The 27580-nt window shown below is 51.5% G+C and overlaps 1 protein-coding gene across 6 annotated transcripts in view; it reads right to left on the reverse strand.

Moving 5' to 3' along the window:
- vav2 (vav guanine nucleotide exchange factor 2) overlaps positions 1–27580 on the reverse strand; it is a 216647-nt gene that overhangs the window by 20297 nt on the left and 168770 nt on the right. For all 6 annotated transcript variants that reach the window (XM_087998128.1, XM_087998124.1, XM_087998129.1 and 3 more), the window contains 4 exons: positions 26097–26146; positions 23991–24107; positions 20869–20956; positions 3762–3885 (listed from right to left, as the gene is read on the reverse strand). In XM_087998128.1, coding sequence (XP_087854254.1) covers positions 3762–3885; positions 20869–20956; positions 23991–24107; positions 26097–26146 — 379 coding nt within the window. The remainder of the gene's footprint in view (positions 1–3761; positions 3886–20868; positions 20957–23990; positions 24108–26096; positions 26147–27580) is intronic.

Raw genomic sequence — 27580 nt, forward strand, 5'->3', positions numbered from 1 at the left:
GTCCTTACCAAATTAGGAAGTGGTGGCAAGGATCCAATTGAAAATGTGGGGTTTGAGCAACTGAGCAGTACAGGTGATGGATAAAGAGGAGGCCGTAAAAATCTGGCAATACTCCAGGTAGAGACATCACCAAGCCTGGATGTGATACATCCTAGATTGCGGAGAGGGGTTAGGGAGAAAATCACAGAGCCATTGACAGGCCTCTCAATGAACACAGGATTGGGGAGAAAATCACAGAACCATTGACAGGCCTCTCAATGAACACAGGATTAGGGAGAAAATCACAGAACCATTGACAGGCCTCTCTATGAACACAGGATTAGGGAGAAAATCACAGAACCATTGACAGGCCTCTCTATGAACACAGGATTAGGGAGAAAATCACAGAGCCATTGACAGGCCTCTCTATGAACACAGGATTAGGGAGAAAATCACAGAACCATTGACAGGCCTCTCAATGAACACAGGATTAGGGAGAAAATCACAGAGCCATTGACAAGCCTCTCAATGAACACAGGATTGGGGAGAAAATCACAGAACCATTGACAGGCCTCTCAATGAACACAGGATTAGGGAGAAAATCACAGAACCATTGACAGGCCTCTCTATGAACACAGGATTAGGGAGAAAATCACAGAACCATTGACAGGCCTCTCAATGAACACAGGATTGGGGAGAAAATCACAGGGCCATTGACAGGCCTCTCAATGAACACAGGATTGGGGAGAAAATCACAGGGCCATTGACAGGCCTCTCTATGAACACAGGATTAGTCCCAGGATACAGGACCATCACAAATGTGACACCGCTGTTTAAAAAAAGGTGCAAAGGATAACCCAGGAAGCTACAAACTTGTCAGCTTGATGTCAATGGGAAAACCATTGGAGGCTATAGTGAAGAATAAGGTAAATATACACTTAGAAAAAGAAGTTAATTAGATATGGTTAGGATTGATGGGTCCTTGGCAGCATGGAATAGAAGTAGACTAAAAGATAGGAAACAGAAGGCAGGTATCCAATAGGCATTACTCAGTTCGGAGAGGAGTTAGAAGGTGGTATTCCCCAGGGATCAGTGTTGGGATTATTGCTTTTCCTGATTTATATAAATGATTTGGAGATGGATGTTGAGGGAAAAATCTCTAAATTTGCAGATGATCCAAAACTAAGAACAGTGAATTGTGAGGATGATGCCGAGTGATTTCAGAGGGACCTATCAATGCACAGGCACCTGCCAGATAAACTTCAATGCAGAGAAACAGAGGTAATGCATTTTGATAGAAGAAACAGAGAGACAATACAGGCCTCAATGGCACAACTTTACAGGGTGTACAGGAGCACCTTGAGGTTCACATGAATGATTCTCAGTAGGTGGCCAGGCAGATTGAAATAGTTATGAAGAAGGGCCCCAGAACATTTCTCTCCACAGATGCTCCGAGAGCTGCTGAGGTATTCCAGTAATTTCTGGTTTTAGTGAAGTTGAAACAGTTGTTAGGAAGGGTCATAGGCTCCCTGGCTTTGTAAATGGAGGCATAGGGTATACAAGTGAGGAAGTGATGCTACACCTCTGTAAATCATTTGTCAAAACACATTTGGAGAATTGTGTTCATGTTATTTAAGGAAGGATGTGAAAGCCTTGAGCAGAGTTCAAAGGAGATTTACTGGAATGATACCAGGAATGAGGGATTTTGGACACAAGAAAAGATTAGAGACATTGAGCTTGTTCACCTTGGAGCAGAGAAGATTGAGAGGTGACCTTATTAAGGTGTCAGCATTATAAACAATTTTGACAGGGTGAAGGAGGATATTCCAGTATATCAGTAACTAGGGGTCACAATTCCCAGATTGTCAGCAAGAGAGCTAGGAATGAGATGAGGAGAAACCTCTTTACTCAGAGAGTTGGCAAGGTGGTTCAGTGCTTAGCACTGCTGCCTCACAGCACCAGGTTCGATTCCAGCCTCGGGAGACTGTCTGTGTGGAGTTTGCACATTCTCTCCTCTGGGTGCTCCAGTTTCCTCCCACAGTCCAAAGATGGGTAGGTCTGGTGAGGGCCATGCTAAAAATTGCCCGTAGTGTTAGGTGCATTAGTCAGAGGGAAATAGGAATAGGTGGGTTACTCTTTGGAGGGTCGGTATGGACTTGTTGGGCCGAAGGGCCTGTTTCCACACTGTAGAAAAAGTTGTTGGGATGTGGAATGTGCTGCCTGGGAGAGGGGTGGAGACAGATGCCATAGAGGTATCAGAGAGAGCTGGATGTATTTTTGAAAGGGATTAATTTAGAAAGTTACAGAGAAAGAATTGGAGAATGGGACTAACAGGGTAACTCTTTTGGGAGCCAGTGAGGAGTCAATGGTTCAAATGGCCTCCTTCTGTACTGTAAAACTCTATGATCCTTGCAACACCCCATTAGGTACAGCTCGCCAACTTGAAAATACGTCATTCATCAGTACTTTGTTTCCTGTCTGCTGACCAGTTCCTTATCCATGCTGACACATAGAATGTGGTAGAAACAGATCAGCTACAATCTTAGTAAATGGTAGAGCAGGTTTGTGAGGCTGAATGACATGTTCCTGGTCTTTAATCATATGTTTGTACATTCTAATTCATAGATAATTCCCAATTCCATCAACCATTATCTTGTGGACTAATCTTTTGTGCAGCACATTTTGTTAGATGTTTTGAATTATAGCTTTAATTGCTTCTCAATCTATTTACTGTTAAACCTTTCAGTCTATTGATGCATTCAATCTTAATCTGCTTTCATCTCATATCTATAAACTGACCTCAAGTTGTTAAGATTTTTGATTGTGTTTTAGGTTCTTGTTTGTGATTGGAGTAGCTTCCTTACAGCTTATCATGAAATTCACTATTATGATCACTATTTCCCAGTGGATCCTTTGCTGTGAAATTTCCAACTCAACCTGTTTTATCACAGACTATGAGATTGAGGGAACAATGGCATTGTGACTTTGGGGAAATAAAATAGATGACAAATTGCCAAGTTAAATAGCAATCCATTCGGCCAGGATCCATCCATGCGCTGCACAATCTATTTCTCAGGATCTCTCAGCATGCAGCCAGTTTAGATTCAGGCACTGATTGCTGTTTGATTATGCCACAGCATCACAGGAGTTCTCATCTTTTAATTCTGTCAGTAAGTGTCCTGTAAGATGGCCCTTCAGGCCTGAAAAGAGTGACGTGTCTGGAAATATATCCAAGTGGGTACAAGTGCATTGGAGTTATTCGTAAAACTGTTGTTTCCTTTGAGTTGATCGGAAATTAAGTTATGTCAAGGTAGTTCTTGACAGGTCATTTTCTGGCCCTTCCGTAAGATTCAGAGAATGGGCTTCCCAATAGGAATTGCTCTTTCATTCCTCTTTCCTTCCATCTTGGTCCATACGACATTGAGTAATGAATAGACAGCTGGGAGGTCAGGCTGCACAGAGTTAGATGGTTCCCTCTTAGTGTCCTGTTTATATTCACAGAGGGGCATCCAATAACCATACAGAACAGACACAGGTATTAAAACAGATTTGTGACAATGATTAAAATGGCAGTTATAGCTTGAACTGCAAGAGGATTTGCACTTACCACCAACAGGCCTTTCCCATCACCTGGTCTCCTTACATTATACACTTACTTCAAGTTACATGCCCCTCATGTTATGAACTACCCACTCCTATTATTTATTCCCCCCTTCTTACCCCCTCACATTGTATACTCCCTATTCACTGACGAACAGGCTCACTCGCACACAGATGGTTACCTGAGGTCCGAGAGTTTGAACGCTGAACTGCCTTATCTCGCTGTTTGTATGGAAAGCGTAAAGCTGTGTCCAGCTGTTTGAAGCTTTCTTTCAGAGAGTGGGTCTGGTAATACTCGACCAGCTCCTACAATGAAATAAGTCACACCCATCATTATTGTTAAACCTTACAACACACGGTCAAGTGAAATAAAAAAGACTTTGACTCTGTCCCCGGCTCACATTTCCCCAGTTTCTGAAAATCCCATCTACAATCCAGCATGGCCCAATTATGAATGATTCAAAATCACTGCTGCACTTGCTCCTGCCTCACACAGTGGTGTTTAGCATCACTGGTCAGCCCTGCCTGGTTTCCTAGCCCATGAGTCCCACCTCCTGCTCCCTCAACCCTATTTCCATAAAACTGCTGACCACCCAATGTCTCCTCCTGGTATCTGTGTTACTGTGGAGGGGTTGTCCCTCTCATCAGCCAAATCCTCAGAAAAGGCAACCATCAATCCCCCACTGGTCTAGTTATCACTGTCCTCTTCCTCTCTGTCACCCAAAGCACTGTTGTCACCTCCCAAACTATTACTATCTTTTCTGGAACTTCATGCTGAATCCCTCCAATTGAGTTTCCACAATGTTATTGGAACAATACTGCCTCTATCGAAGTCACAGATAACATTCTGTGTGGCTGTGACAAACATTCTCCACACAGCACCCCCTCATTTCATCAGCCCTCCCACCACCCTCCAGACCTGTATGGGGAGGTCGCCCTTCAGTTATCTGACTCTTTATTTGACACCCAATACTGGATGAGCAGAAATTTCTTCCCATTAAACAGTGGGAAGACTGACACCATTGTTTTCAGTCACCCTTCCCAAGTTAGCGACTCTATCCCTCTCCCTGACAACAGTCTGAGGTTAAGCCTCAGATGAGCTTCTGATCTCCTGACTGAAACCTACAGAATACGGAGAGGCCGGGGAGAGTGGAGTGGAGAAGATATTTCTACTAGTAGGAAAGCTTAGGACCCGAAGGCATAGCCTCTGGACTGAACTGAGGTGGACTTTGTTCAGCTATTAGGTGGTGAATCTGTGGAAGTCACACAGGGATGTGGAGGCCAGGTCATTGAGGGTATTTATGACAGAGATAGATAGGCTCTTGATTAGTTGGGGATCAAGGGTTACAGGCAGAAGGCAGGAGAATGGGGTTGAGAAACATATTAGATTAGATTAGATTAGATTACTTACAGTGTGGAAACAGGCCCTTCGGCCCAACAAGTCCACACCAACCCACCGAAGCGCAACCCACCCAGACCCATTCCCCTACATTTACCCCTGCACCTAACACTATGGGACAATTTAGCGTGGCTAATCCACCCTAACCTGCACATTTTTGGAGTGTGGGACGAAACCGGAGCACCTGGAGGAAACCCACGCAGACACGGGGAGAATGTGGAAACTCCACACAGGGAGTCACCTAAGGCAGGAATTGAACCCGGGTCTCTGGCGCTGTGAGGCAGCAGTGCTAACCACTGAGCCACCTTGCCGCACATCAGCCATGATTGAATGGCAAAGCAAACATGATAGGCTGAATGGTCTACTTCTGCTAGGTCCCCATCCCCAGTCTGTAACATTACCCAATTGATCCCTTGTCTCAGTTTTATGTTAAAGCCCTCATTCAAGCGTTTGTTAACTCCAGACTTCAGCATTGCAATGGCTGCTTCCCACATGCTCCCATCTGTAAACAATAAGTCTTCCAAAGTGCTGCTGCTCCTCGCTGGCCTCAAACTGTCCTGTGTCCCCTGTCCTCACTGTCCTGTGTCCCCTGTCCTCACAGAACCCCACTGGTCCTCACCTACCACCCCACCAATCTCCATGTACAGCGCATCATCCGCCGTCACTTCCGCCACCTCCAAACAGACCCCAGCACCAAGGATATATTTCCCTCCCCTCTCCTATCAGCTTTCCGTAGAGACCACTCCCTCCGCGACTCCCTCGTCAGATCCACACCCCCCACCAACCCAACCTCCACTCCCGGCACCTTCCCCTGCAACCGCAGAAGGTGCAACACTTGCGCCCACACCTCCCCCCTCACCTCCCTCCAAGGCCCCAAAGGAAACTTCCATATCTGCCACAGATTCACCTGCACCTCATCTACTGCATCCGCTGCAGCCGGTGTGGCCTCCTCTATATTGGGGAGACAGGCCGCCTACTTGCGGAGCGATTCAGAGAGCACCTCTGGGCCACCCGGACGAACCAACCCAACCAACCTGTAGCACAGCATTTCAACTCCCCCTCCCACTCCACCGAGGATATGCAGGTCATTGGACTCATCCACCGCCAAACCACAACAACCCGACGGTCGGAGGAGGAGCGTCTTATCTTCCGACTGGGAACCCTCCAACCGCAGGGGATGAACTTGGACTTCACCAGTTTCTTCATCCCCCCACCCCCACCTTGTCTCAGCCGGATCCCTCCAGCCCGGCACCGCCTTCCTGACCTGCAGTCTTCTTCTTGACCTCTCCGCCTCCATCCTACTCCGACCTATCACCCTCACCTTGACCTCTTTCCACCCATCACATTTCCAACGCCCCTCCTCCAAGTCCCTCCTCCCTACCTTTTATCTTCTCCTGCTGAACACTCTCTGCTCATTCCTGAAGAAGGGCATGTGCCCGAAACATCGAATCTCCTGTTCCCTGGATGCTGCCTGACCTGCTGTGCTGTTCCAGCAATAAAGTTTCAACTTTGATCTCCAGCATCTGCAGACCTCACTTTCTCCCCTGCCCTCACTGTCCTGTGTCCCCTGCCCTCACTGCCCTGTTTCCCCTGCCCTCACTGCCCTGTTTCCCCTGCCCTCACTGCCCTGTTTCCCCTGTCCTCACTGTCCTGTTTCCCCTGTCCTCTCTGTCCTGTTTCCCCTGCCCTCACTGTCCTGTTTCCCCTGTCCTCTCTGTCCTGTTTCCCCTGCGCTCACTGCCCTGTTTCCCCTGTCCTCACTGTCCTGTTTCCCCTGTCCTCACTGTCCTGTTTCCCCTGCCCTCACTGCCCTGTTTCCCCTGCCCTCACTGCCCTGTTTCCCCTGTCCTCACTGCCCTGTTTCCCCTGTCCTCACTGTCCTGTTTCCCCTGTCCTCACTGTCCTGTTTCCCCTGCCCTCACTGCCCTGTTTCCCCTGCCCTCACTGCCCTGTTTCCCCTGTCCTCACTGTCCTGTTTCCCCTGTCCTCACTGTCCTGTTTCCCCTGTCCTCACTGTCCTGTTTCCCCTGTCCTCACTGTCCCGTTTCCCCTGTCCTCACTGTCCCGTTTCCCCTGTCCTCACTGTCCCGTTTCCCCTGTCCTCTCTGTCCCGTTTCCCCTGTCCTCACTGTCCTGTGTCCCCTGCGCTCACTGTCCTGTTTCCCCTGCCCTCACTGAATGTTTCCCCTGCGCTCACTGTCCTGTTTCCCCTGTCCTCTCTGTCCTGTGTCCCCTGCCCTCACTGCCCTGTTTCCCCTGCCCTCACTGTCCTGTGTCCCCTGCCCTCACTGTCCTGTTTCCCCTGCCCTCACTGTCCTGTTTCCCCTGCCCTCATTGCCCTGTTTCCCCTGCCCTCACTGTCCTGTTTCCCCTGCCCTCACTGCCCTGTTTCCCCTGCCCTCACTGTCCTGTTTCCCCTGTCCTCACTGCCCTGTTTCCCCTGTCCTCACTGCCCTGTTTCCCCTGTCCTCACTGTCCTGTTTCCCCTGCCCTCACTGCCCTGTTTCCCCTGTCCTCACTGTCCTGTTTCCCCTGCCCTCACTGTCCTGTTTCCCCTGCCCTCACTGCCCTGTTTCCCCTGCCCTCACTGCCCTGTTTCCCCTGTCTTCACTGTCCTGTTTCCCCTGCGCTCACTGTCCTGTTTCCCCTGCGCTCACTGTCCTGTTTCCCCTGCCCTCACTGTCCTGTTTCCCCTGCCCTCACTGTCCTGTTTCCCCTGTCCTCTCTGTCCCGTTTCCCCTGTCCTCTCTGTCCTGTGTCCCCTGCCCTCACGGTCCCGTGTCCCCTGCCCTCACTGTCCTGTTTCCCCTGCCCTCACTGTCCTGTTTCCCCTGCCCTCACTGTCCTGTTTCCCCTGCCCTCTCTGTCCTGTTTCCCCTGCGCTCACTGTCCTGTTTCCCCTGCCCTCACTGTCCTGTTTCCCCTGCCCTCACTGTCCTGTTTCCCCTGTCCTCTCTGTCCCGTTTCCCCTGTCCTCTCTGTCCCGTTTCCCCTGCCCTCACGGTCCCGTGTCCCCTGCCCTCACTGTCCTGTTTCCCCTGCCCTCACTGTCCTGTTTCCCCTGCCCTCACTGTCCTGTTTCCCCTGCCCTCACTGTCCTCTTTCCCCTGCCCTCACTGTCCTGTGTCCCCTGCCCTCACTGTCTTGTTTCCACTGCCCTCAGTGTCTTGTTTCCCCTGCCCTCACTGTCCTGTTTCCCCTGCCCTCACTGCCCTGTTTCCCCTGTCCTCACTGTCCAGTTTCCCCTGCCCTCACTGTCTTGTTTCCCCTGCCCTCACTGTCCTGTTTCCCCTGCCCTCACTGCCCTGTTTCCCCTGTCCTCACTGTCCTGTTTCCCCTGCCCTCACTGTCCTGTTTCCCCTGCCCTCACTGTCCTCTTTCCCCTGCCCTCACTGTCTTGTTTCCCCTGCCCTCACTGTCTTGTTTCCCCTGCCCTCACTGTCTTGTTTCCCCTGCCCTCACTGTCCTGTTTCCCCTGCCCTCACTGCCCTGTTTCCCCTGCCCTCACTGTCCTCTTTCCCCTGCGCTCACTGTCCCGTTTCCCCTGCCCTCACTGCCCTGTTTCCCCTGTCCTCACTGTCCAGTTTCCCCTGTCCTCACTGTCCTGTGTCCCCTGTCCTCACTGTCCTGTTTCCCCTCCCCTCACTGTCCTGTGTCCCCTGCCCTCACTGTCCTGTTTCCCCTGTCCTCACTGTCCTGTTTCCCCTCCCCTCACTGTCCTGTGTCCCCTCCCCTCACTGTCCTGTTTCCCCTCCCCTCACTGTCCTGTGTCCCCTCCCCTCACTGTCCTGTGTCCCCTCCCCTCACTGTCCTGTTTCCCCTGCCCTCACTGCCCTGTTTCCCCTGTCCTCACTGTCCAGTTTCCCCTGTCCTCACTGTCCTGTGTCCCCTGCCCTCACTGTCCTGTTTCCCCTCCCCTCACTGTCCTGTTTCCCCTGCCCTCACTGTCCTGTGTCCCCTGCCCTCACTGTCTTGTTTCCCCTGCCCTCACTGTCTTGTTTCCCCTGCCCTCACTGTCCTGTTTCCCCTGCCCTCACTGTCCTGTTTCCCCTGCCCTCACTGTCCTGTTTCCCCTCCCCTCACTGTCCTGTTTCCCCTGTCCTCACTGTCCAGTTTCCCCTGTCCTCACTGTCCTGTGTCCCCTGTCCTCACTGTCCTGTTTCCCCTCCCCTCACTGTCCTGTGTCCCCTGCCCTCACTGTCCTGTTTCCCCTGTCCTCACTGTCCTGTTTCCCCTCCCCTCACTGTCCTGTGTCCCCTCCCCTCACTGTCCTGTTTCCCCTGCCCTCACTGCCCTGTTTCCCCTGTCCTCACTGTCCAGTTTCCCCTGTCCTCACTGTCCTGTTTCCCCTGTCCTCACTGTCCTGTGTCCCCTGCCCTCACTGTCCTGTTTCCCCTGTCCTCACTGTCCTGTTTCCCCTCCCCTCACTGTCCTGTGTCCCCTGCCCTCACTGTCCTGTTTCCCCTGTCCTCACTGCCCTGTTTCCCCTGTCCTCACTGCCCTGTTTCCCCTGTCCTCACTGTCCTGTTTCCCCTGTCCTCACTGCCCTGTTTCCCCTGTCCTCACTGCCCTGTTTCCCCTGCCCTCACTGTCCTGTTTCCCCTCCCCTCACTGTCCTGTTTCCCCTGTCCTCACTGTCCTGTTTCCCCTGCCCTCACTGTCCTGTTTCCCCTGCCCTCACTGCCCTGTTTCCCCTGCCCTCACTGCCCTGTTTCCCCTGTCCTCACTGTCCTGTTTCCCCTGTCCTCACTGTCCTGTTTCCCCTGCCCTCACTGTCCTGTTGCCCCGCGCTCACTGTCCTGTTTCCCCTGCCCTCACTGTCCTGTTTCCCCTGCCCTCACTGTCCTGTTTCCCCTGTCCTCACTGTCCTGTGTCCCCTGCCCTCACTGTCCTGTTTCCCCTGTCCTCTCTGTCCTGTGCCCCCTGTCCTCACTGTCCTGTTTCCCCTGTCCTCACTGTCCTGTTTCCCCTGTCCTCACTGTCCTGTTTCCCCTGTCCTCACTGTCCCGTTTCCCCTGTCCTCACTGTCCCGTTTCCCCTGTCCTCACTGTCCCGTTTCCCCTGTCCTCTCTGTCCCGTTTCCCCTGTCCTCTCTGTCCCGTTTCCCCTGTCCTCACAGTCCCGTGTCCCCTGCCCTCACGGTCCCGTGTCCCCTGCCCTCACTGCCCTGTTTCCCCTGCCCTCACTGCCCTGTTTCCCCTGTCCTCACTGTCCTGTTTCCCCTGTCCTCACTGTCCTGTTTCCCCTGTCCTCACTGTCCTGTTTCCCCTGTCCTCACTGTCCCGTTTCCCCTGTCCTCACTGTCCCGTTTCCCCTGTCCTCTCTGTCCCGTTTCCCCTGTCCTCACTGTCCTGTGTCCCCTGCGCTCACTGTCCTGTTTCCCCTGCCCTCACTGAATGTTTCCCCTGCGCTCACTGTCCTGTTTCCCCTGTCCTCTCTGTCCTGTGTCCCCTGCCCTCACTGCCCTGTTTCCCCTGCCCTCACTGTCCTGTGTCCCCTGCCCTCACTGTCCTGTTTCCCCTGCCCTCACTGTCCTGTTTCCCCTGCCCTCATTGCCCTGTTTCCCCTGCCCTCACTGTCCTGTTTCCCCTGCCCTCACTGCCCTGTTTCCCCTGCCCTCACTGTCCTGTTTCCCCTGTCCTCACTGCCCTGTTTCCCCTGTCCTCACTGCCCTGTTTCCCCTGTCCTCACTGTCGTGTTTCCCCTGCCCTCACTGCCCTGTTTCCCCTGTCCTCACTGTCCTGTTTCCCCTGCGCTCACTGTCCTGTTTCCCCTGCCCTCACTGCCCTGTTTCCCCTGTCTTCACTGTCCTGTTTCCCCTGCGCTCACTGTCCTGTTTCCCCTGCGTTCACTGTCCTGTTTCCCCTGCCCTCACTGCCCTGTTTCCCCTGCCCTCACTGCCCTGTTTCCCCTGTCTTCACTGTCCAGTTTCCCCTGCGCTCACTGTCCTGTTTCCCCTGCGCTCACTGTCCTGTTTCCCCTGCCCGCACTGTCCTGTTTCCCCTGCCCTCACTGTCCTGTTTCCCCTGCCCTCACTGTCCTGTTTCCCCTGTCCTCACTGTCCTGTTTCCCCTGCCCTCACTGCCCTGTTTCCCCTGCCCTCACTGCCCTGTTTCCCCTGTCTTCACTGTCCAGTTTCCCCTGCGCTCACTGTCCTGTTTCCCCTGCGCTCACTGTCCTGTTTCCCCTGCCCGCACTGTCCTGTTTCCCCTGCCCTCACTGTCCTGTTTCCCCTGTCCTCACTGTCCTGTTTCCCCTGTCCTCTCTGTCCCGTTTCCCCTGTCCTCTCTGTCCTGTGTCCCCTGCCCTCACGGTCCCGTGTCCCCTGCCCTCACTGTCCTGTTTCCCCTGCCCTCACTGTCCTGTTTCCCCTGCCCTCACTGTCCTGTTTCCCCTGCCCTCACTGTCCTGTTTCCCCTGCCCTCACTGTCCTGTTTCCCCTGCCCTCACTGCCCTGTTTCCCCTGCCCTCACTGCCCTGTTTCCCCTGTCTTCACTGTCCTGTTTCCCCTGCGCTCACTGTCCTGTTTCCCCTGCCCTCACTGCCCTGTTTCCCCTGCCCTCACTGCCCTGTTTCCCCTGTCTTCACTGTCCTGTTTCCCCTGCGCTCACTGTCCTGTTTCCCCTGCCCTCACTGTCCTGTTTCCCCTGTCCTCACTGTCCTGTTTCCCCTCCCCTCACTGTCCCGTGTCCCCTGCCCTCACGGTCCCGTGTCCCCTGCCCTCACTGTCCTGTTTCCCCTGCCCTCACTGTCCTGTTTCCCCTCCCCTCACTGTCCTGTTTCCCCTGCCCTCACTGTCCTCTTTCCCCTGCCCTCACTGTCCTGTGTCCCCTGCCCTCACTGTCTTGTTTCCCCTGCCCTCACTGTCCTGTTTCCCCTGTCCTCACTGTCCTGTTTCCCCTCCCCTCACTGTCCCGTGTCCCCTGCCCTCACGGTCCCGTGTCCCCTGCCCTCACTGCCCTGTTTCCCCTGTCCTCACTGTCCAGTTTCCCCTGCCCTCACTGTCCTGTTTCCCCTGCCCTCACTGTCCTGTGTCCCCTGTCCTCACTGCCCTGTTTCCCCTGTCCTCACTGTCCAGTTTCCCCTGCCCTCACTGTCCTGTTTCCCCTGCCCTCACTGTCCTGTGTCCCCTGCCCTCACTGTCCAGTTTCCCCTGCCCTCACTGTCCTGTTTCCCCTGTCCTCACTGTCCTGTTTCCCCTCCCCTCACTGTCCTGTGTCCCCTGCCCTCACGGTCCCGTGTCCCCTGCCCTCACTGTCCTGTTTCCCCTGCCCTCACTGTCCTGTTTCCCCTGCCCTCACTGTCCTCTTTCCCCTGCCCTCACTGTCCTGTGTCCCCTGCCCTCACTGTCTTGTTTCCCCTGCCCTCACTGTCTTGTTTCCCCTGCCCTCACTGTCCTGTTTCCCCTGCCCTCACTGCCCTGTTTCCCCTGTCCTCACTGTCCTGTTTCCCCTGCCCTCACTGTCCTGTTTCCCCTGCCCTCACTGTCCTCTTTCCCCTGCCCTCACTGTCCTGTGTCCCCTGCCCTCACTGTCCTGTTTCCCCTGCCCTCACTGCCCTGTTTCCCCTGTCCTCACTGTCCAGTTTCCCCTGTCCTCACTGTCCTGTGTCCCCTGTCCTCACTGTCCTGTTTCCCCTCCCCTCACTGTCCTGTGTCCCCTGCCCTCACTGTCCTGTTTCCCCTGTCCTCACTGTCCTGTTTCCCCTCCCCTCACTGTCCTGTGTCCCCTGCCCTCACTGTCCTGTTTCCCCTGTCCTCACTGTCCTGTTTCCCCTCCCCTCACTGTCCTGTGTCCCCTGCCCTCACTGTCCTGTTTCCCCTGTCCTCACTGCCCTGTTTCCCCTGTCCTCACTGCCCTGTTTCCCCTGCCCTCACTGTCCTGTTTCCCCTCCCCTCACTGTCCTGTTTCCCCTGTCCTCACTGTCCTGTTTCCCCTGCCCTCACTGCCCTGTTTCCCCTGTCCTCACTGCCCTGTTTCCCCTGCCCTCACTGTCCTGTGTCCCCTGTCCTTTTTCCCCTGCCCTCACTGCCCTGTTTCCCCTGTCCTCACTGTCCTGTTTCCCCTGTCCTCACCGTCCTGTTTCCCCTGCCCTCACTGTCCTGTTTCCCCTGTCCTCACTGCCGTTTCCCCTGTCCTCACTGTCCTGTGTCCCCTGCCCTCACTGTCCTGTTTCCCCTGCCCTCACTGCCCTGTTTCCCCTCCCCTCACTGCCCTGTGTCCCCTGCCCTCACTGTCCTGTGTCCCCTGTCCTCACTGTCCTGTTTCCCCTCCCCTCACTGTCCTGTGTCCCCTGTCCTCACTGTCCTGTTTCCCCTGCCCTCACTGTCCTGTGTCCGCTGCCCTCACTGTCCTGTTTCCCCTGCCCTCACTGTCCTGTTTCCCCTGCCCTCACTGTCCTGTTTCCCCTGCCCTCACTGTCCTGTTTCCCCTGCCCTCACTGTCCTGTGTCCCCTGACCTCACTGTCCTGTTTCCCCTGTCCTCACTGTCCTGCTTCCCCTGTCCTCACTGTCCTGTGTCCGCTGCCCTCACTGTCCTGTTTCCCCTGTCCTCACTGCCCTGTTTCCCCTGTCCTCACTGTCCTGTTTCCCCTGCCCTCACTGTCCTGTTTCCCCTGTCCTCACTGTCCTGTTTCCCCTGTCCTCACTGTCCTGTGTCCCCTGCCCTCACTGTCCTGTGTCCCCTGCCCTCACTGTCCTGTGTCCCCTGCCCTCACTGTCCTGTTTCCCCTGTCCTCACTGTCCTGTTTCCCCTGTCCTCACTGTCCTGTTTCCCCTGTCCTCACTGTCCTGTTTCCCCTGTCCTCACCGTCCTGTTTCCCCTGTCCTCACTGTCCGGTTTCCCCTGCCCTCACTGTCCTGTTTCCCCTGCCCTCACTGTCCTGTTTCCCCTGCCCTCACTGTCCTGTTTCCCCTGTCCTCACTGTCCTGTTTCCCCTGTCCTCACTGTCCTGTTTCCCCTGCCCTTACCGTCCTGTTTCCCCTGCCCTCACGGTCCCGTGTCCCCTGCCCTCACTGCCCTGTTTCCCCTGCCCTCACTGCCGTTTCCCCTGTCCTCACTGTCCTGTGTCCCATGCCCTCACTGTCCTGTGTCCCCTGTCCTCACTGCCCTGTTTCCCCTGCCCTCACTGTCCTGTTTGCCCTGTCCTCACTGCCGTTTCCCCTGCCCTCACTGCCCTGTTTCCCCTGCCCTCACTGTCCTGTGTCCCCTGTCCTCACTGTCCTGTGTCCCATGCCCTCACTGTCCTGTGTCCCCTGCCCTCACTGTCCTGTGTCCCCTGCCCTCACTGCCCTGTTTCCCCTGCCCTCACTGCCCTGTTTCCCCTCCCCTCACTGCCCCGTGTCCCCTGCCCTCACTGTCCTGTGTCCCCTGTCCTCACTGTCCTGTTTCCCCTCCCCTCACTGTCCTGTGTCCCCTGTCCTGTGTCTGCTGCCCTCACTGTCCTGTTTCCCCTGCCCTCACTGTCCTGTTTCCCCTGCCCTCACTGTCCTGTTTCCCCTGCCCTCACTGTCCTGTGTCCCCTGCCCTCACTGTCCTGTGTCCGCTGCCCTCACTGTCCTGTTTCCCCTGCCCTCACTGTCCTGTTTCCCCTGCCCTCACTGTCCTGTTTCCCCTGCCCTCACTGTCCTGTGTCCCCTGCCCTCACTGTCCTGTGTCCGCTGCCCTCACTGTCCTGTTTCCCCTGCCCTCACTGTCCTGTTTCCCCTGCCCTCACTGTCCTGTTTCCCCTGCCCTCACTGTCCTGTTTCCCCTGCCCTCACTGTCCTGTTTCCCCTGTCCTCACTGTCCTGTTTCCCCTGCCCTCACTGTCCTGTTTCCCCTGTCCTCACTGTCCTGCTTCCCCTGTCCTCACTGTCCTGTTTCCCCTGCCCTCACTGCCCTGTTTCCCCTGCCCTCACTGCCCTGTTTCCCCTGCCCTCACTGCCCTGTTTCCCCTGCCCTCACTGTCCTGTTTCCCCTGCCCTCACTGTCCTGTTTCCCCTGTCCTCACTGTCCTGTTTCCCCTGCCCTCACTGTCCTGTTTCCCCTGTCCTCACTGTCCTGCTTCCCCTGTCCTCACTGTCCTGTTTCCCCTGCCCTCACTGCCCTGTTTCCCCTGCCCTCACTGCCCTGTTTCCCCTGCCCTCACTGCCCTGTTTCCCCTGCCCTCACTGTCCTGTGTCCCCTGCCCTCACTGCCCTGTTTCCCCTGCCCTCACTGCCCTGTTTCCCCTGCCCTCACTGTCCTGTTTCCCCTGCCCTCACTGTCCTGTTTCCCCTGTCCTCACTGTCCTGTTTCCCCTGTCCTCACTGTCCTGTGTCCCCTGCCCTCACTGTCCTGTGTCCCCTGCCCTCACTGTCCTGTTTCCCCTGTCCTCACTGTCCTGTTTCCCCTGTCCTCACTGTCCTGTTTCCCCTGTCCTCACTGTCCTGTTTCCCCTGCCCTTACCGTCCTGTTTCCCCTGCCCTCACTGTCCTGTTTCCCCTGTCCTCACTGTCCTGTTTCCCCTGCCCTCACTGTCCTGTTTCCCCTGCCCTCACTGTCCTGTTTCCCCTGCCCTCACTGTCCTGTGTCCCCTGACCTCACTGTCCTGTTTCCCCTGTCCTCACTGTCCTGCTTCCCCTGTCCTCACTGTCCTGTGTCCCCTGTCCTGTTTCCCCTGTCCTCACTGTCCTGTTTCCCCTGCCCTCACTGTCCTGTTTCCCCTGCCCTCACTGTCCTGTTTCCCCTGTCCTCACTGTCCTGTTTCCCCTGTCCTCTCTGTCCTGTTTCCCCTGTCCTCACTGTCCTGTTTCCCCTGCCCTCACTGTCCTGTTTCCCCTGCCCTCACTGCCCTGTTTCCCCTGCCCTCACTGCCCTGTTTCCCCTGTCCTCACTGTCCTGTTTCCCCTGCCCTCACTGTCCTGTTTCCCCTGTCCTCACTGTCCTGTTTCCCCTGCCCTTACCATCCTGTTTCCCCTGCCCTCACTGTCCTGTTTCCCCTGTCCTCACTGTCCTGTTTCCCCTGCCCTCACTGTCCTGTTTCCCCTGTCCTCACTGTCCCGTTTCCCCTGCCCTCACTGTCCTGTTTCCCCTGTCCTCACTGTCCTGTTTCCCCTGCCTTCAGTGCCCTGTTTCCCCTGCCCTCACTGTCCTCTTTCCCCTGCCCTCACTGTCCTGTTTCCCCTGTCCTCACTGTCCCGTTTCCCCTGCCCTCACTGTCCTGTTTCCCCTGTCCTCACTGTCCTGTTTCCCCTGCCTTCACTGCCCTGTTTCCCCTGCCCTCACTGTCCTCTTTCCCCTGCCCTCACTGTCCTGTTTCCCCTGTCCTCACTGTCCTGCTTCCCCTGTCCTCACTGTCCTGTGTCCCCTGTCCTCACTGTCCTGTTTCCCCTGCCCTCACTGTCCTGTTGCCCCTGCGCTCACTCTCCTGTTTCCCCTGCCCTCACTGTCCTGTTTCCCCTGCCCTCACTGTCCTGTTTCCCCTGCCCTCACTGTCCTCTTTCCCCTGTCCTCACTGTCCTGTTTCCCCTGCCCTCACTGCCCTGTTTCCCCTGCCCTCACTGCCCTGTTTCCCCTGCCCTCACTGTCCTCTTTCCCCTGCCCTCACTGCCCTGTTTACCCTGCCCTCACTGCCCTGTTTCCCCTGCCCTCACTGCCCTGTTTACCCTGCCCTCACTGTCCTGTTTCCCCTGTCCTCACTGTCCTGTTTCCCCTGCCCTCACTGCCGTGTTTCCCCTGCCCTCTCTGCCCTGTTTCCCCTGCCCTCACTGTCCTCTTTCCCCTGCCCTCACTGTCCTGTTTCCCCTGCCCTCACTGTCCTGTGTCCCCTGCCCTCACTGTCCTGTTTCCCCTGCCCTCACTGTCCTGTGTCCCCTGTCCTGTTTCCCCTGCCCTCACTGTCCTGTTTCCCCTGCCCTCACTGTCCTGTTTCCCCTGTCCTCACTGTCCTGTTTCCCCTGTCCTCACTGTCCTGTTTCCCCTCCCCTCACTGCCCTGTTTCCCCTGCCCTCACTGCCCTGTTTCCCCTGTCCTCACTGTCCTGTTTCCCCTGTCTTCACTGCCCTGTTTCCCCTGTCCTCACTGTCCTGTTTCCCCTGTCCTCACTGTCCTGTTTCCCCTGTCCTCACTGTCCTGTTTCCCCTGTCTTCACTGCCCTGTTTCCCCTGTCCTCACTGTCCTGTTTCCCCTGTCCTCACTGTCCTGTTTCCCCTGTCCTCACTGTCCTGTTTCCCCTGCCCTCACTGTCCTGTTTCCCCTGCCCTCACTGCCCTGTTTCCCCTGTCCTCACTGTCCTGTTGCCCCTGCCCTCACTGTCCTGTTTTCCCTGCCCTCACTGTCATGTTTCCCCTCCCCTCACTGTCCTGTGTCCCCTGTCCTTTTTCCCCTCCCCTCACTGTCCCGTTTCCCCTGCCCTCACTGTCCTGTTTCCCCTGCCCTCACTGTCCTGTGTCCCCTGCCCTCACTGCCCTGTTTCTCAATCCCTCTGCACCCACGCACCTCACTTTCTGCCTTTAGGACACTTTCTCAAGCCTTTCTTCTTGTTATTCTGATATTATATTATGTTCCTGTGAAAATCCTGGCATATTTTATTACTGTGAAGGTGCTATCGAAGTTGCTGTCGGGTAATGGAGCACTGGCCAAGAACAAGAGAACATTGAGATCCCAAATCCCAGACTGAGTCTACTGCATACAGTTCTGGTCACCACATTACCAACAGGATGTGGAGGCGTTGGAGAGGGTGCAGAGGAGCTTCACCAGGATGTTGCCTGCCATGGAGGGCGTTAGCTATGAAGAGAGGTTGAGTAGATTAGGATAATTTTCATCAGAAAGATGGACGGTTGAGGGGGGACCTGATTGAGGTCTACAAAACCATGAGAGGTATAGACAGGGGGGGTAGCAAGAAGCTTTTTCCCCAGAGTCGGAGACTCACTTACTCGGGGTCATGAGTTCAAGGTGAGAGGGGAAATGTTTAAGGGAGATATGCGTGGACAGTTCTTTACGCAGAGGGTGGTGGGGGTCTGGAACGCGTTGCCAGCGGACATGATGGAGGTGGGCACAATAGCTTCATTTAATATGTATCTGGACAGATACATGAATAGGCATGGAGCAAAGGGATACAGACCCTTAGAAAATAGATAACTGGTTTAGATAGAGGATCTGGATCAGTGCAGGCTTGGAGGGCCCAAGGGTCTGTTCCTGTGCTGGAATTTTCTTTTTCTTTGAACCCAGGCACTGACTCAGAAGGTCACCTACTTAACCGATAGGATCCCACGACTCTACCCTGGAATGACTGACCTCCAATGGGTTCCCAGTTCTTAGTCCCTGATGGTGCAGTTTACTTCAGACCTTCCAAAACTAGTCTCCATGATGTGGGACAGAACACAAATAAACCGAATTCCACACAGGATAACACCTCCACCCAGCACATATCTGAGCCCTGCTATGTTCCGATAGTCTGAATGACAAGACTAACAAGAACTTTCCATGTCCTCTCTTCCTTAGCTATGAGAAGGGAGATTTCAGCTCAGTTCCTGTTCCCAGTCTGTCACTCCCATGTACTTCACGTGATGTCACTATATAGACAATAGGTACAGGAGTAGGCCATTCTGCCCTTCGAGCCTGCACCACCATTCAATATGATCATGGCTGATCATTCCTAATCAGTATCCTGTTCCTGCCTTATCTCCATAACCCTTGATTCCACTATCTTTGAGAGCTCTATCCATCTCTTTCTTAAATGAATCCAGAGAGTGGGCCTCCACTGTCCTCTGGGGCAGAGCATTCCACACAGCCACCACTCTCTGGGTGAAGAAGTTTCTCCTCATCTCTGTCCTAAATGGTCTACCCCGTATTTTTAAGCTGTGTCCTCTGGTTCGGCACTCACCCATCAGCGGAAACATGTTTCCTACTGCCAGAGTGTTCAATCCTTTAATAATCTTATATATCTCAATCAGATCCCCTCTCAGTCTTCTAAACTCAAGGGTATACAAGCCCAGTCGCTCCAGCCTTTCAGTGTAAGGTAATCCCGCCATTCCAGGAATTGACCTCGTGAACCTACGCTGCACTCCCTCAATAGCCAGAATGTCTTTCCTCAAATTTGGAGACCAGAACTGCACACAGTACTCCAGGTGTGGTCTCACCAGGGCCCTGTACAGCTGCAGAAGAACCTCTTTGCTTCTATACTCAATTCTTCTTGTTATGAAGGCCAGCATGCTATTAGCCTTCTTCACCACCTGCTGTACCTGCATGCTTACCTTCATTGACTGGTGTACAAGAACACCCAGATCTCTTTGTCCTGTCCCTTTACCTAAATTGTTTCCATTTAGGTAGTAATCTGCCTTCCTGTTCTTGCCACCAAAGTGGATAACCATACATTTATCCACATTAAACTGCATCTGCCATGCATCTGACCACTCACCTCATCTGACCACTCACCTAACCTGTCCAGGTCACCCTGTAATCTCCTAACATCCTCCTCACATTTCACCCTGCCACCCAGCTTAGTATCATCAGCAAGTTTGCTAATGTTATTACTAATACCATCTTCTATATATATTGTAAAAAGCTGCGGTCCCAGCACGGATCCCCGCGGTACCCCACTGGTCACTGCCTGCCATTCCAAAATGGAGCCGTTTATCACTACTCTTTGTTTCCTATCAGCCAACCAACTTTCAATCCAAGTTAGTACTTTGCCCCCAATACCATGCGCCCTAAGTTTGCTCACTAACCTCCTATGTGGGACTTTATCAAAAGCTTTCTGAAAGTCCAGGTACACTACATCCACTGGATCTCCCTCACCAATCTTCAGAGTTACATCCTCAAAATATTCCAGAAGATTAGTCAAGCATGATTTCCCCTTCATAAATCCATGCTGACTCTGACCTATCCTGTTACTACTATCCAGATGTGTCGTAATTTCATCCTTTATAATAGACTCCAGCATCTTTCCCACCACTGAGGTCAGACTAACTGGTCTATAATTTCCTGCTTTCTCTCTCCCACCTTTCTTAAAAAGTGGTACAACATTAGCCACCCTCCAATCTGCAGGAACTGATCCTGAATCTATCGAACTCTGGAGAATAATCACCAACGCACCCACGATTTCTCGAGCCACCTCCTTCAGTGCCCTGGGATATAGACCATCAGGCCCCGGGGACTTATCAACCTTCAGACCTAACAGTCTCTCCAACACCAATTCCTGGCAAATATAAATTCCCTTCAGTTCAGGTCCTTCAGCCACTGTTACCTCAGGGAGATTGCTTGTGTCTTCCCCAGTGAACACAGATCTGAAGTACCAATTCAATTCGATTAGATTAGATTACTTACAGTATGGAAACAAGCCCTTCGGCCCAACAAGTCCACACCGACCCGCCGAAGCACAACCCACCCAGACCCATTCCCCTACATTTACCCCTTACCTAACACTACGGACAATTTAGCATGGCCAATTCACCTGACCTGCACATCTTTGGACTGTGGAGGAAACCGGAGCACCCGGAGGAAAACCACGCAGACACGGGGAGAACGTGCAAACTCCACACAGTCAGTCGCCTGAGTCGGGAATTGAACCCGGGTCTCTGGCGCTGTGAGGCAGCAATGCTAACCACTGTGCTACTGTGCCACCCAATTCTTCTGCCATTTCTTTGTTCCCTGTAATGTCTTCCCCTGTTTCTGTCTTCAAGGGCCCAATTTTAGTCTTAACCATTTTTTTGCCTTTCACATACCTAAAAAAGCTTTTACTATCCTCCTTTATATTTTTGGCCAGTTTACCTTCATACCTCATTTTTTCTCTGCATATTTCCTTCTTAGTAATCCTATGGTGGAATGGTCTGGTCACATACTCCAGGCTCCAAAATGTAGGAAAGTCACTTTGAGACAAGATAGCAAAGAGGACATCTGGAAAACAGGTCAAGGAAAAGGAAACATACCAGGAGACTCTCAAATTTCTTGGCCTCAGTGATGTGAATCCAATTGTCCTTCTCCACCACCTTAATGTGCTTTACCTCGTCATTAAACCTGAGGAGACAGCATCATCAGACTGTCAAGTGGCGCAAAAACTAAATAATAAAATCACAAATAATATGATAAATTTGACAAATGAGATTACACATTAGATTGAGGGGCACTGTAAATTACTTTTAAATCATCAGCCACAAATTAATCCATGATGCATGAATTAGTTAAGGGAAGGTTGTGTCTAATTTGATTCTATATTTTAAGGATGTGACAAGGAAGTTCATTGAGGGTGGTGTGCTTGGTGTATTCTACACGGTCTTTGGGAAGGTTTTCAACAAAGGCACCTGCACAGCGGACAGATCAGTCAGTTAAAAACTCACAGAATCTCAGGACAAGTATCAAATTGAATCTAAAATTGGCTCAGTGGCAGAAAACAAATTGATCGTACGAGAGGAGGTTGGCAGCAAACAAAAAGGAATCCATAAGTTGATGCCTTGAAAAATCCCTTCAAAAGCAGGATTTGACTTCCATTCCAAATATCCAAGTGAAAGGCTGGTGTGAGTGTGAGTACTCACCATTTTGAAACATCATCAGCATTCTGCGTGTGTTTTAGACTCCCACATACCTTCATAAGCAGCCCATTGGTCCCTGGCAGTGGGGTGGAAGGTACCAGTAATAAAAAATGCATTTGTGGAATGAAAAACTGAGACTGAGACTAACTTCTCAATCGAACAGTGCAACCTTGTGTGAGAAGGGGGATTAACTTGGATCCCCTGTACCTGCAAAATCATGACTTTTAGAACTGGAAAAGCAGGGTGGTCTTAAACAAACAGAGTTGACTGGTATGTCACAACTGACAGTAACGAGTATAGGGTAGTAAAAAGGAGGGCTGGGGCCAATTAGGTACCAAAAACATACTGGGAGCAGAGCGCATTACTGAGACACTAAACTGAATGCACTGGTAATACGTCTTTCTTGGTAGACATCAATGCAATGTCACGGTGAAAGAGGAGGTCATCGAGACAGTGTGGATTAACAACTGGTGAAAGAGGAGGTACGAGAAAGGCTGGCTGTACGGAGGGCTTGTGAGTCACTCGGTCTGGATTAGACAGATCTGAGATTTTGAAAAAAAAGGTCAAGAAAGCTAGAACTCCAGGTCAAACAGTTTAAACTGGCTGGTGGGAAAACTTCTTAAAACAATAATCAGGAACAAAGCTAAGTCACTTAGACAAATGTAAATTAATTCAGGAAAGGCAGAACAATTTGTTACAGACAAAAGGTGTTCAATAAAATTGAGATTTTTAACAAGGCAACAGAGAGAGTTGATCAAGATAATGCGGGTTAATGTTGTGAATATGGAAGAGGGACAAGGATAAGGGATTGGCCAAGTGAAAGGAAACAGAGCACTCGTGAGTTATTTTTTTTGAACTGGAGATAGGTTTAAAATAGAGTCCCCAGGATCAGCATTAGGACCCCTGCTTTTCCAGATGCATATTACTACCTTAGACTGAGCTACTCAGGGCAAAATTCCTAAATCATCAGATAACACTAAGTTTGGAAATCTTGTGAACTGTTAAAGCATGTGAACTAACTCCACAGAGACCAGTACCCCATCACCAAGTCACCCTTCATTTACACGTGGGAAGTCCTTGACCCTGGTACTGCCTCGTCAGAATCTCTGACGCGCCTTTGTCAGCCAAGGCTCCCTGATTGGACCAGATTAACAGCCCCAATCAGAGAACTCATATTCTATGAAGTTCACCAGGCTGCCCTCATTACAATCATTACAGGATAGTAGTAGACTTCAGGAGGACATAGATAGGGCATGGAAGGGACAGATGAAATTTGATGTGCAGACGTGAAATATTCCAATTTGAAAGGAAATTGTAGGAAATTGCAATATAAAATAAAGGGTACATTTTAAAAGGGGTGGAACAGCTTTGTGTGTGTTCAGGGGGCAGGGCTGGTTGAGAATATGGTTAATAAAGCATACAGGATCCTGGGGTTTGTAAACAGAGGCACAGAGTGTGGTGTAACCATTAATTCAGGGCACCTAATTTTAAGGTGGCTGGGAAGGCAGGTGAGAGGGCACAGAAAATATTCATAAAAATATTTCCAGGGATGAACAGCTTCAGCTACATGGATAGATTGGAGAAGCTAGGATTGTTGTCCAAGGAGCAGGTTGAGAGGAGAATTGATAGAGACATTCAAAATAATTGAGGGACTGGACAGAGAGAATCTGCTCCCATTAGCAACAGGACAAAAACCAGAGAAAACAAATTGAAGGTGATTGACACAAGCAGCAAAGCTGACAGGAGGACAGCCTCTCCTACAGCGAGGTGGTTAGAATTTGGAACACCCTACCTGGGTGTGTGCTGGAGGAAGGTTCAGTCTTGGTGTGCTTAAGGGAAGTGGACAGCTATCTAAAGGCTCCAAGAGTAAGCTATTCAGATAATGGCTGTTGCAGAGTCAGGAAGGACTCAAAGCTCCCCAAATGCTGAAACCATTCCATAATTCTAATTTTCCAAGGCTGTTGCCAAGAATGGAGAATTTTAAAGATAAAATAAAGATTGGATTTGGAACAGAAGGGATTGAAGGGTGATTGAGTGGAAATATATACAATGCGGGACTGAAAAGAGAGGAGTGAAAGACCCCAACTTCAATAGGAGAAGGGTCAATAAGCAGGAGCTGAGACTGAAAGTAATTGGCAGAAGGACTAGTGGAAAGTTGCAGAGACATCTTTTCCCTCACAACAAGAAAGGTTGAAGTCTGAAAAGGATAGCAGACACAGGAACATCCGTGATACTTAAAAACAAAAATATCTGGATGTGCTGTGAGGTGCTCTAACCAATAGGAATTACTGACCTAGGGCTAGAATTGAGATTGATACAGCTCAAACACAGATGTGATGGACTGAATGGCCTCTAGTGCCTTCGAAAAATTCCTTGCTTCCACATTTCCCTGCATTACTAAGAGTAACTGAGCAATGAGGTGACACAGTTCACACAAAATTATGTTTTTTCCCAATAAGGTGACAAACCAGCTCGTATCCAGCCACTGGACTTTGGAAAAACACCATGTACTGGTCACCAACCTAATACTAATGGCGAATCTTTCAGCCTCTGCTGTGCGCTCACGGATAAGGTACGTGCCAGAAATGTGAGTTTTTAGAAGGTTGTCAGCCTGACCACGCTCCAGGTTACCCGCAAACCTACGGAGGAAGAAGATTAAACAAAAATAGGAAATGGTGAAAATCTGAAAACAAAATTCGCTCCGTGTGTTCAGCAGCATCTACACAGAGAGAGAAAAACAGAATGAATGCTTCAGGTCTGGAACTTTTCTTCAGAACTGAAACAACAGAAATGCTGGAGCTAATCTTGATTTGGAGACCTGGTGTTGTGTGATTTTTAACCTGGAGCTAATCTGACAGTCTCCTCCTTGTTAATCAGGCCCTGTCCTGGGAGTGGTGAATAGGGACAGTGGAGAGAGAGCTTTACGCTGTATCTAACCCCATGCTGCCCCTGTCCACATCAAAGAGAACAAAGAACAAAAAACAAAGAAAATTTACAGCCCAGGAACAGGCCCTTCGGCCCTCCAAGCCTGACCCGATCCAAATGTACTGTCTAAACCTGTCGGTTAATTCCTAAGCATCTGTATCCCGCTGCTCCCCACCTACTCATGCATCTGTCCAGATGCATCTTAAATGAATCTACCGTGCCTGCCTCTCCCACCTCTGCTGGTAATGTGTTCCAGGCAACTACCATTTTCTGTGTGAAGTACTTGCCGTGTGTATCCCCCTTAAACCTTTCACCTTGAAAGCGTGACCTCTCGTTATTGAATCCTTCACCCTGGGAAAAAGCTTGTCTCTATCCACCCTGTCTATATCCTTTGTGATTTTGTCAACCTGAATCAGGTCCCCCCTCAATCTCCTTTTCTCGAACGAAAACAATCCTAACCTACTCAACCTCTCTTCATAGCTAGCACCTTCCATACCAGGCAACATCCTCATAAACCTTCTCTGCCCCCTCTCCAAAGCGTCCGCATCCTTTTGGTAATATGGCGATCAGAACTGTACACAGTATTCTAAATGCGGCCGAACCAATGTCTTGTACAATTTTAACATGACTTGCCAGCTCTTATACTGAATACCCCGTCCAATGAAGGCAAGCATACTATATGCCTTCTTGACCACTCTATCCACCTGTGCAGCCACCTTCAGGGTACAATGGACCTGCACTCCCAGATCTCTCTACTCATCAACTCTTCCGTTCACAGTATAGTTTGCCCCAGAATGCATCACCTCACACTTGTAGAGTAGAGATACCTTTACTCTGTATCTAACCCCGCGCTGTCTGTGTGCTGGGAGTTTGATGGGGACAGTGTACACAGATAGTTACTCTGTATCTAACCCCATGCTGTCTCTGTGCAAGGAGTGTTTGATGGGGACATGGTGGAAGGAATTAATTGTGTCCCTAAGTCTGCACGGGGAAGGGTGATGCACTGGAATGCGGAGCCCCAGACACAGGTTGAATCCCATCATGGCAGACAGAGAAATTCCAATTCAATAACAATGTTATTGATTGGTGACACAAACCACGGTCAATGGGGCGGGGGGGGGAAACCAGTGTAGAGGGAGCTTTACCCTGTATCTAACCCCGTGCTATATAGTGTCTATAGTGTAGAGGGAGCTTTACCCTGTATCTAACCCCGTGCTGTATAGAGTCTATAGTGTAGAGGGAGCTTTACCCTGCATCTAAGCCCCTATCTGGGAATGTGTGATGGGGAACAGTGTAGAGAGAGCTTTACCCTGTATCTAACCCCGTGCTGTATAGTGTCTATAGTGTAGAGGGAGCTTTACCCTGTATCTAACCCCCTGTCTGGGAATGTGTGATGGGGAACAGTGTAGTGGGAGCTTTACCCTGTATCTAACCCCGTGCTGTATAGTGTCTATAGTGTAGAGAGAGCTTTACCCTGTATCTAACCCCGTGCTGTATAGTGTCTATAGTGTAGAGGGAGCTTTACCCTGTATCTAACCCCCTGTCTGGGAATGTGTGATGGGGAACAGTGTAGAGGAAGCTTTACCCTGTATCTAACCCCGTGCTGTATAGTGTCTGATGGAGACAGTGTAGAGGGAGCCTCACCCTCATGTGAAACCCTGTAGGGGGTCAATGGTGAGATGCTTCCTCTGTCCAAGACTTACCAAGGGTAGGTGCTATAGTCAGGTCCTTTTGAAGGTGGTTTAATAAAATGCTAAAAGGGGAAAGAAAAACATTATTTTGTTAGTGAGCGATTTCAACCAGAAAACCTGAGATCAAAGCAGTTCATCCAAACAGGTACAAGCTCAGGAGAACAGAGGCTGATGGAACTAGGGCAGAAATCACACAGTCATTGTGAAGCATTCCAGAAACTAGCCACTCACCACTCAAAAAGCCTTTCCTTCATGTTGTAATTGTCTCTTTTGCTAATCACCTTAAATCTGTTCCCCATCATGCTTGATCCTGCCACCACTGGGAATTCTGTCCAGTCCCTTCATGACTTTGGCTTCTATCAATTCTCCTCTCAACGTTCTATTCTCCAAGGACAACAATTCCAATTCCTCCAAAACATTCCAGAGAGCTGACGTCCCTCGACCCTGGAATTATATTTGCGGACGTCTTCTGCAGTCTATTTTATGAAACCAATCCTTCTGAAAAGGGCAGTACCCAGAGCTGTATCCGCTCCTCCATCTGAAGTGAGCTCATGTCTTATAAAAGTTCAACAGTTTATCTCCTTAAACCTGGACTCACTGGCCCTATTTGAAAAGCTATGTGTGGGGTATATGCTTTACTAACTACAATCTCAATCCTGTCACCTTCAATGATTTGTGCAGAAATACACCTCGATCCTTCTGCTCTGTACCACACCTTTCATCAGCACTACCCCTTCTCATTCTTCCAACTAAAATGTGCCCCCCCCCCTCAACACGTCTCCACCAGTGAGGTTTGCCTGACGGGTCAGAACTTGCTGAGCTTATCCTTACACACTTTACAATAAAATCTTGGTGCATCTGATCCGGTCATGGTGGTTTTACTTTTACTACACCCCTTACAACTGGGCCTTTTACACTATCCCTCCTGGTTCTTCAATTAAATACCAGCTTGCACTTGCACATACATTTCATAAACCTGTACGTCTTCCAGAAGTTTATCACTATCCTATTCACAAATTTTTAAATGGTGCCCCTTAAATGGTCAGCAAACTGCATCAAAATAAGCAGGATTCCTCCTTGCAACCCCAATGGAACTCCACTGTAGACCCCTCTCCAGTCCAGGAAACAGCTAGTCATCACTGCTCGCTGGTTTATGTGGGACTGACTCTCTGACTCCAGGGCATAACCTGTTCTCAAGTCTGGGCTGGGGCAACTTACCAAATGCCTTTTGAAAGTCCATATAGACCACAACAATCGCATCGTTCTCACTAACGCACTTTGTTATCTCTTCACAAAATTCAAACATGATTAGCCCTGAAAGAAAATATGCTGCCATTCCTGAATTGAACTATTTAAATTCAACTGACTTAATTTTGTCTCACGTTATTGGTTTCTAACAGTTTTCTGCCACCAAGTTTAAACTGACTGGCTTATCTTTATGTATTTTTTGTGAGTAAGTGATTCTCCAATGTATGACTGAGAACAACAGAATCCTT

The sequence above is a fragment of the Chiloscyllium plagiosum genome, unplaced genomic scaffold (genome assembly GCF_037043375.1).
Source record: "Chiloscyllium plagiosum isolate Xiang-an unplaced genomic scaffold, Cpla_swu_hap1 HiC_scaffold_21, whole genome shotgun sequence".
NCBI lineage: Eukaryota > Metazoa > Chordata > Chondrichthyes > Orectolobiformes > Hemiscylliidae > Chiloscyllium > Chiloscyllium plagiosum.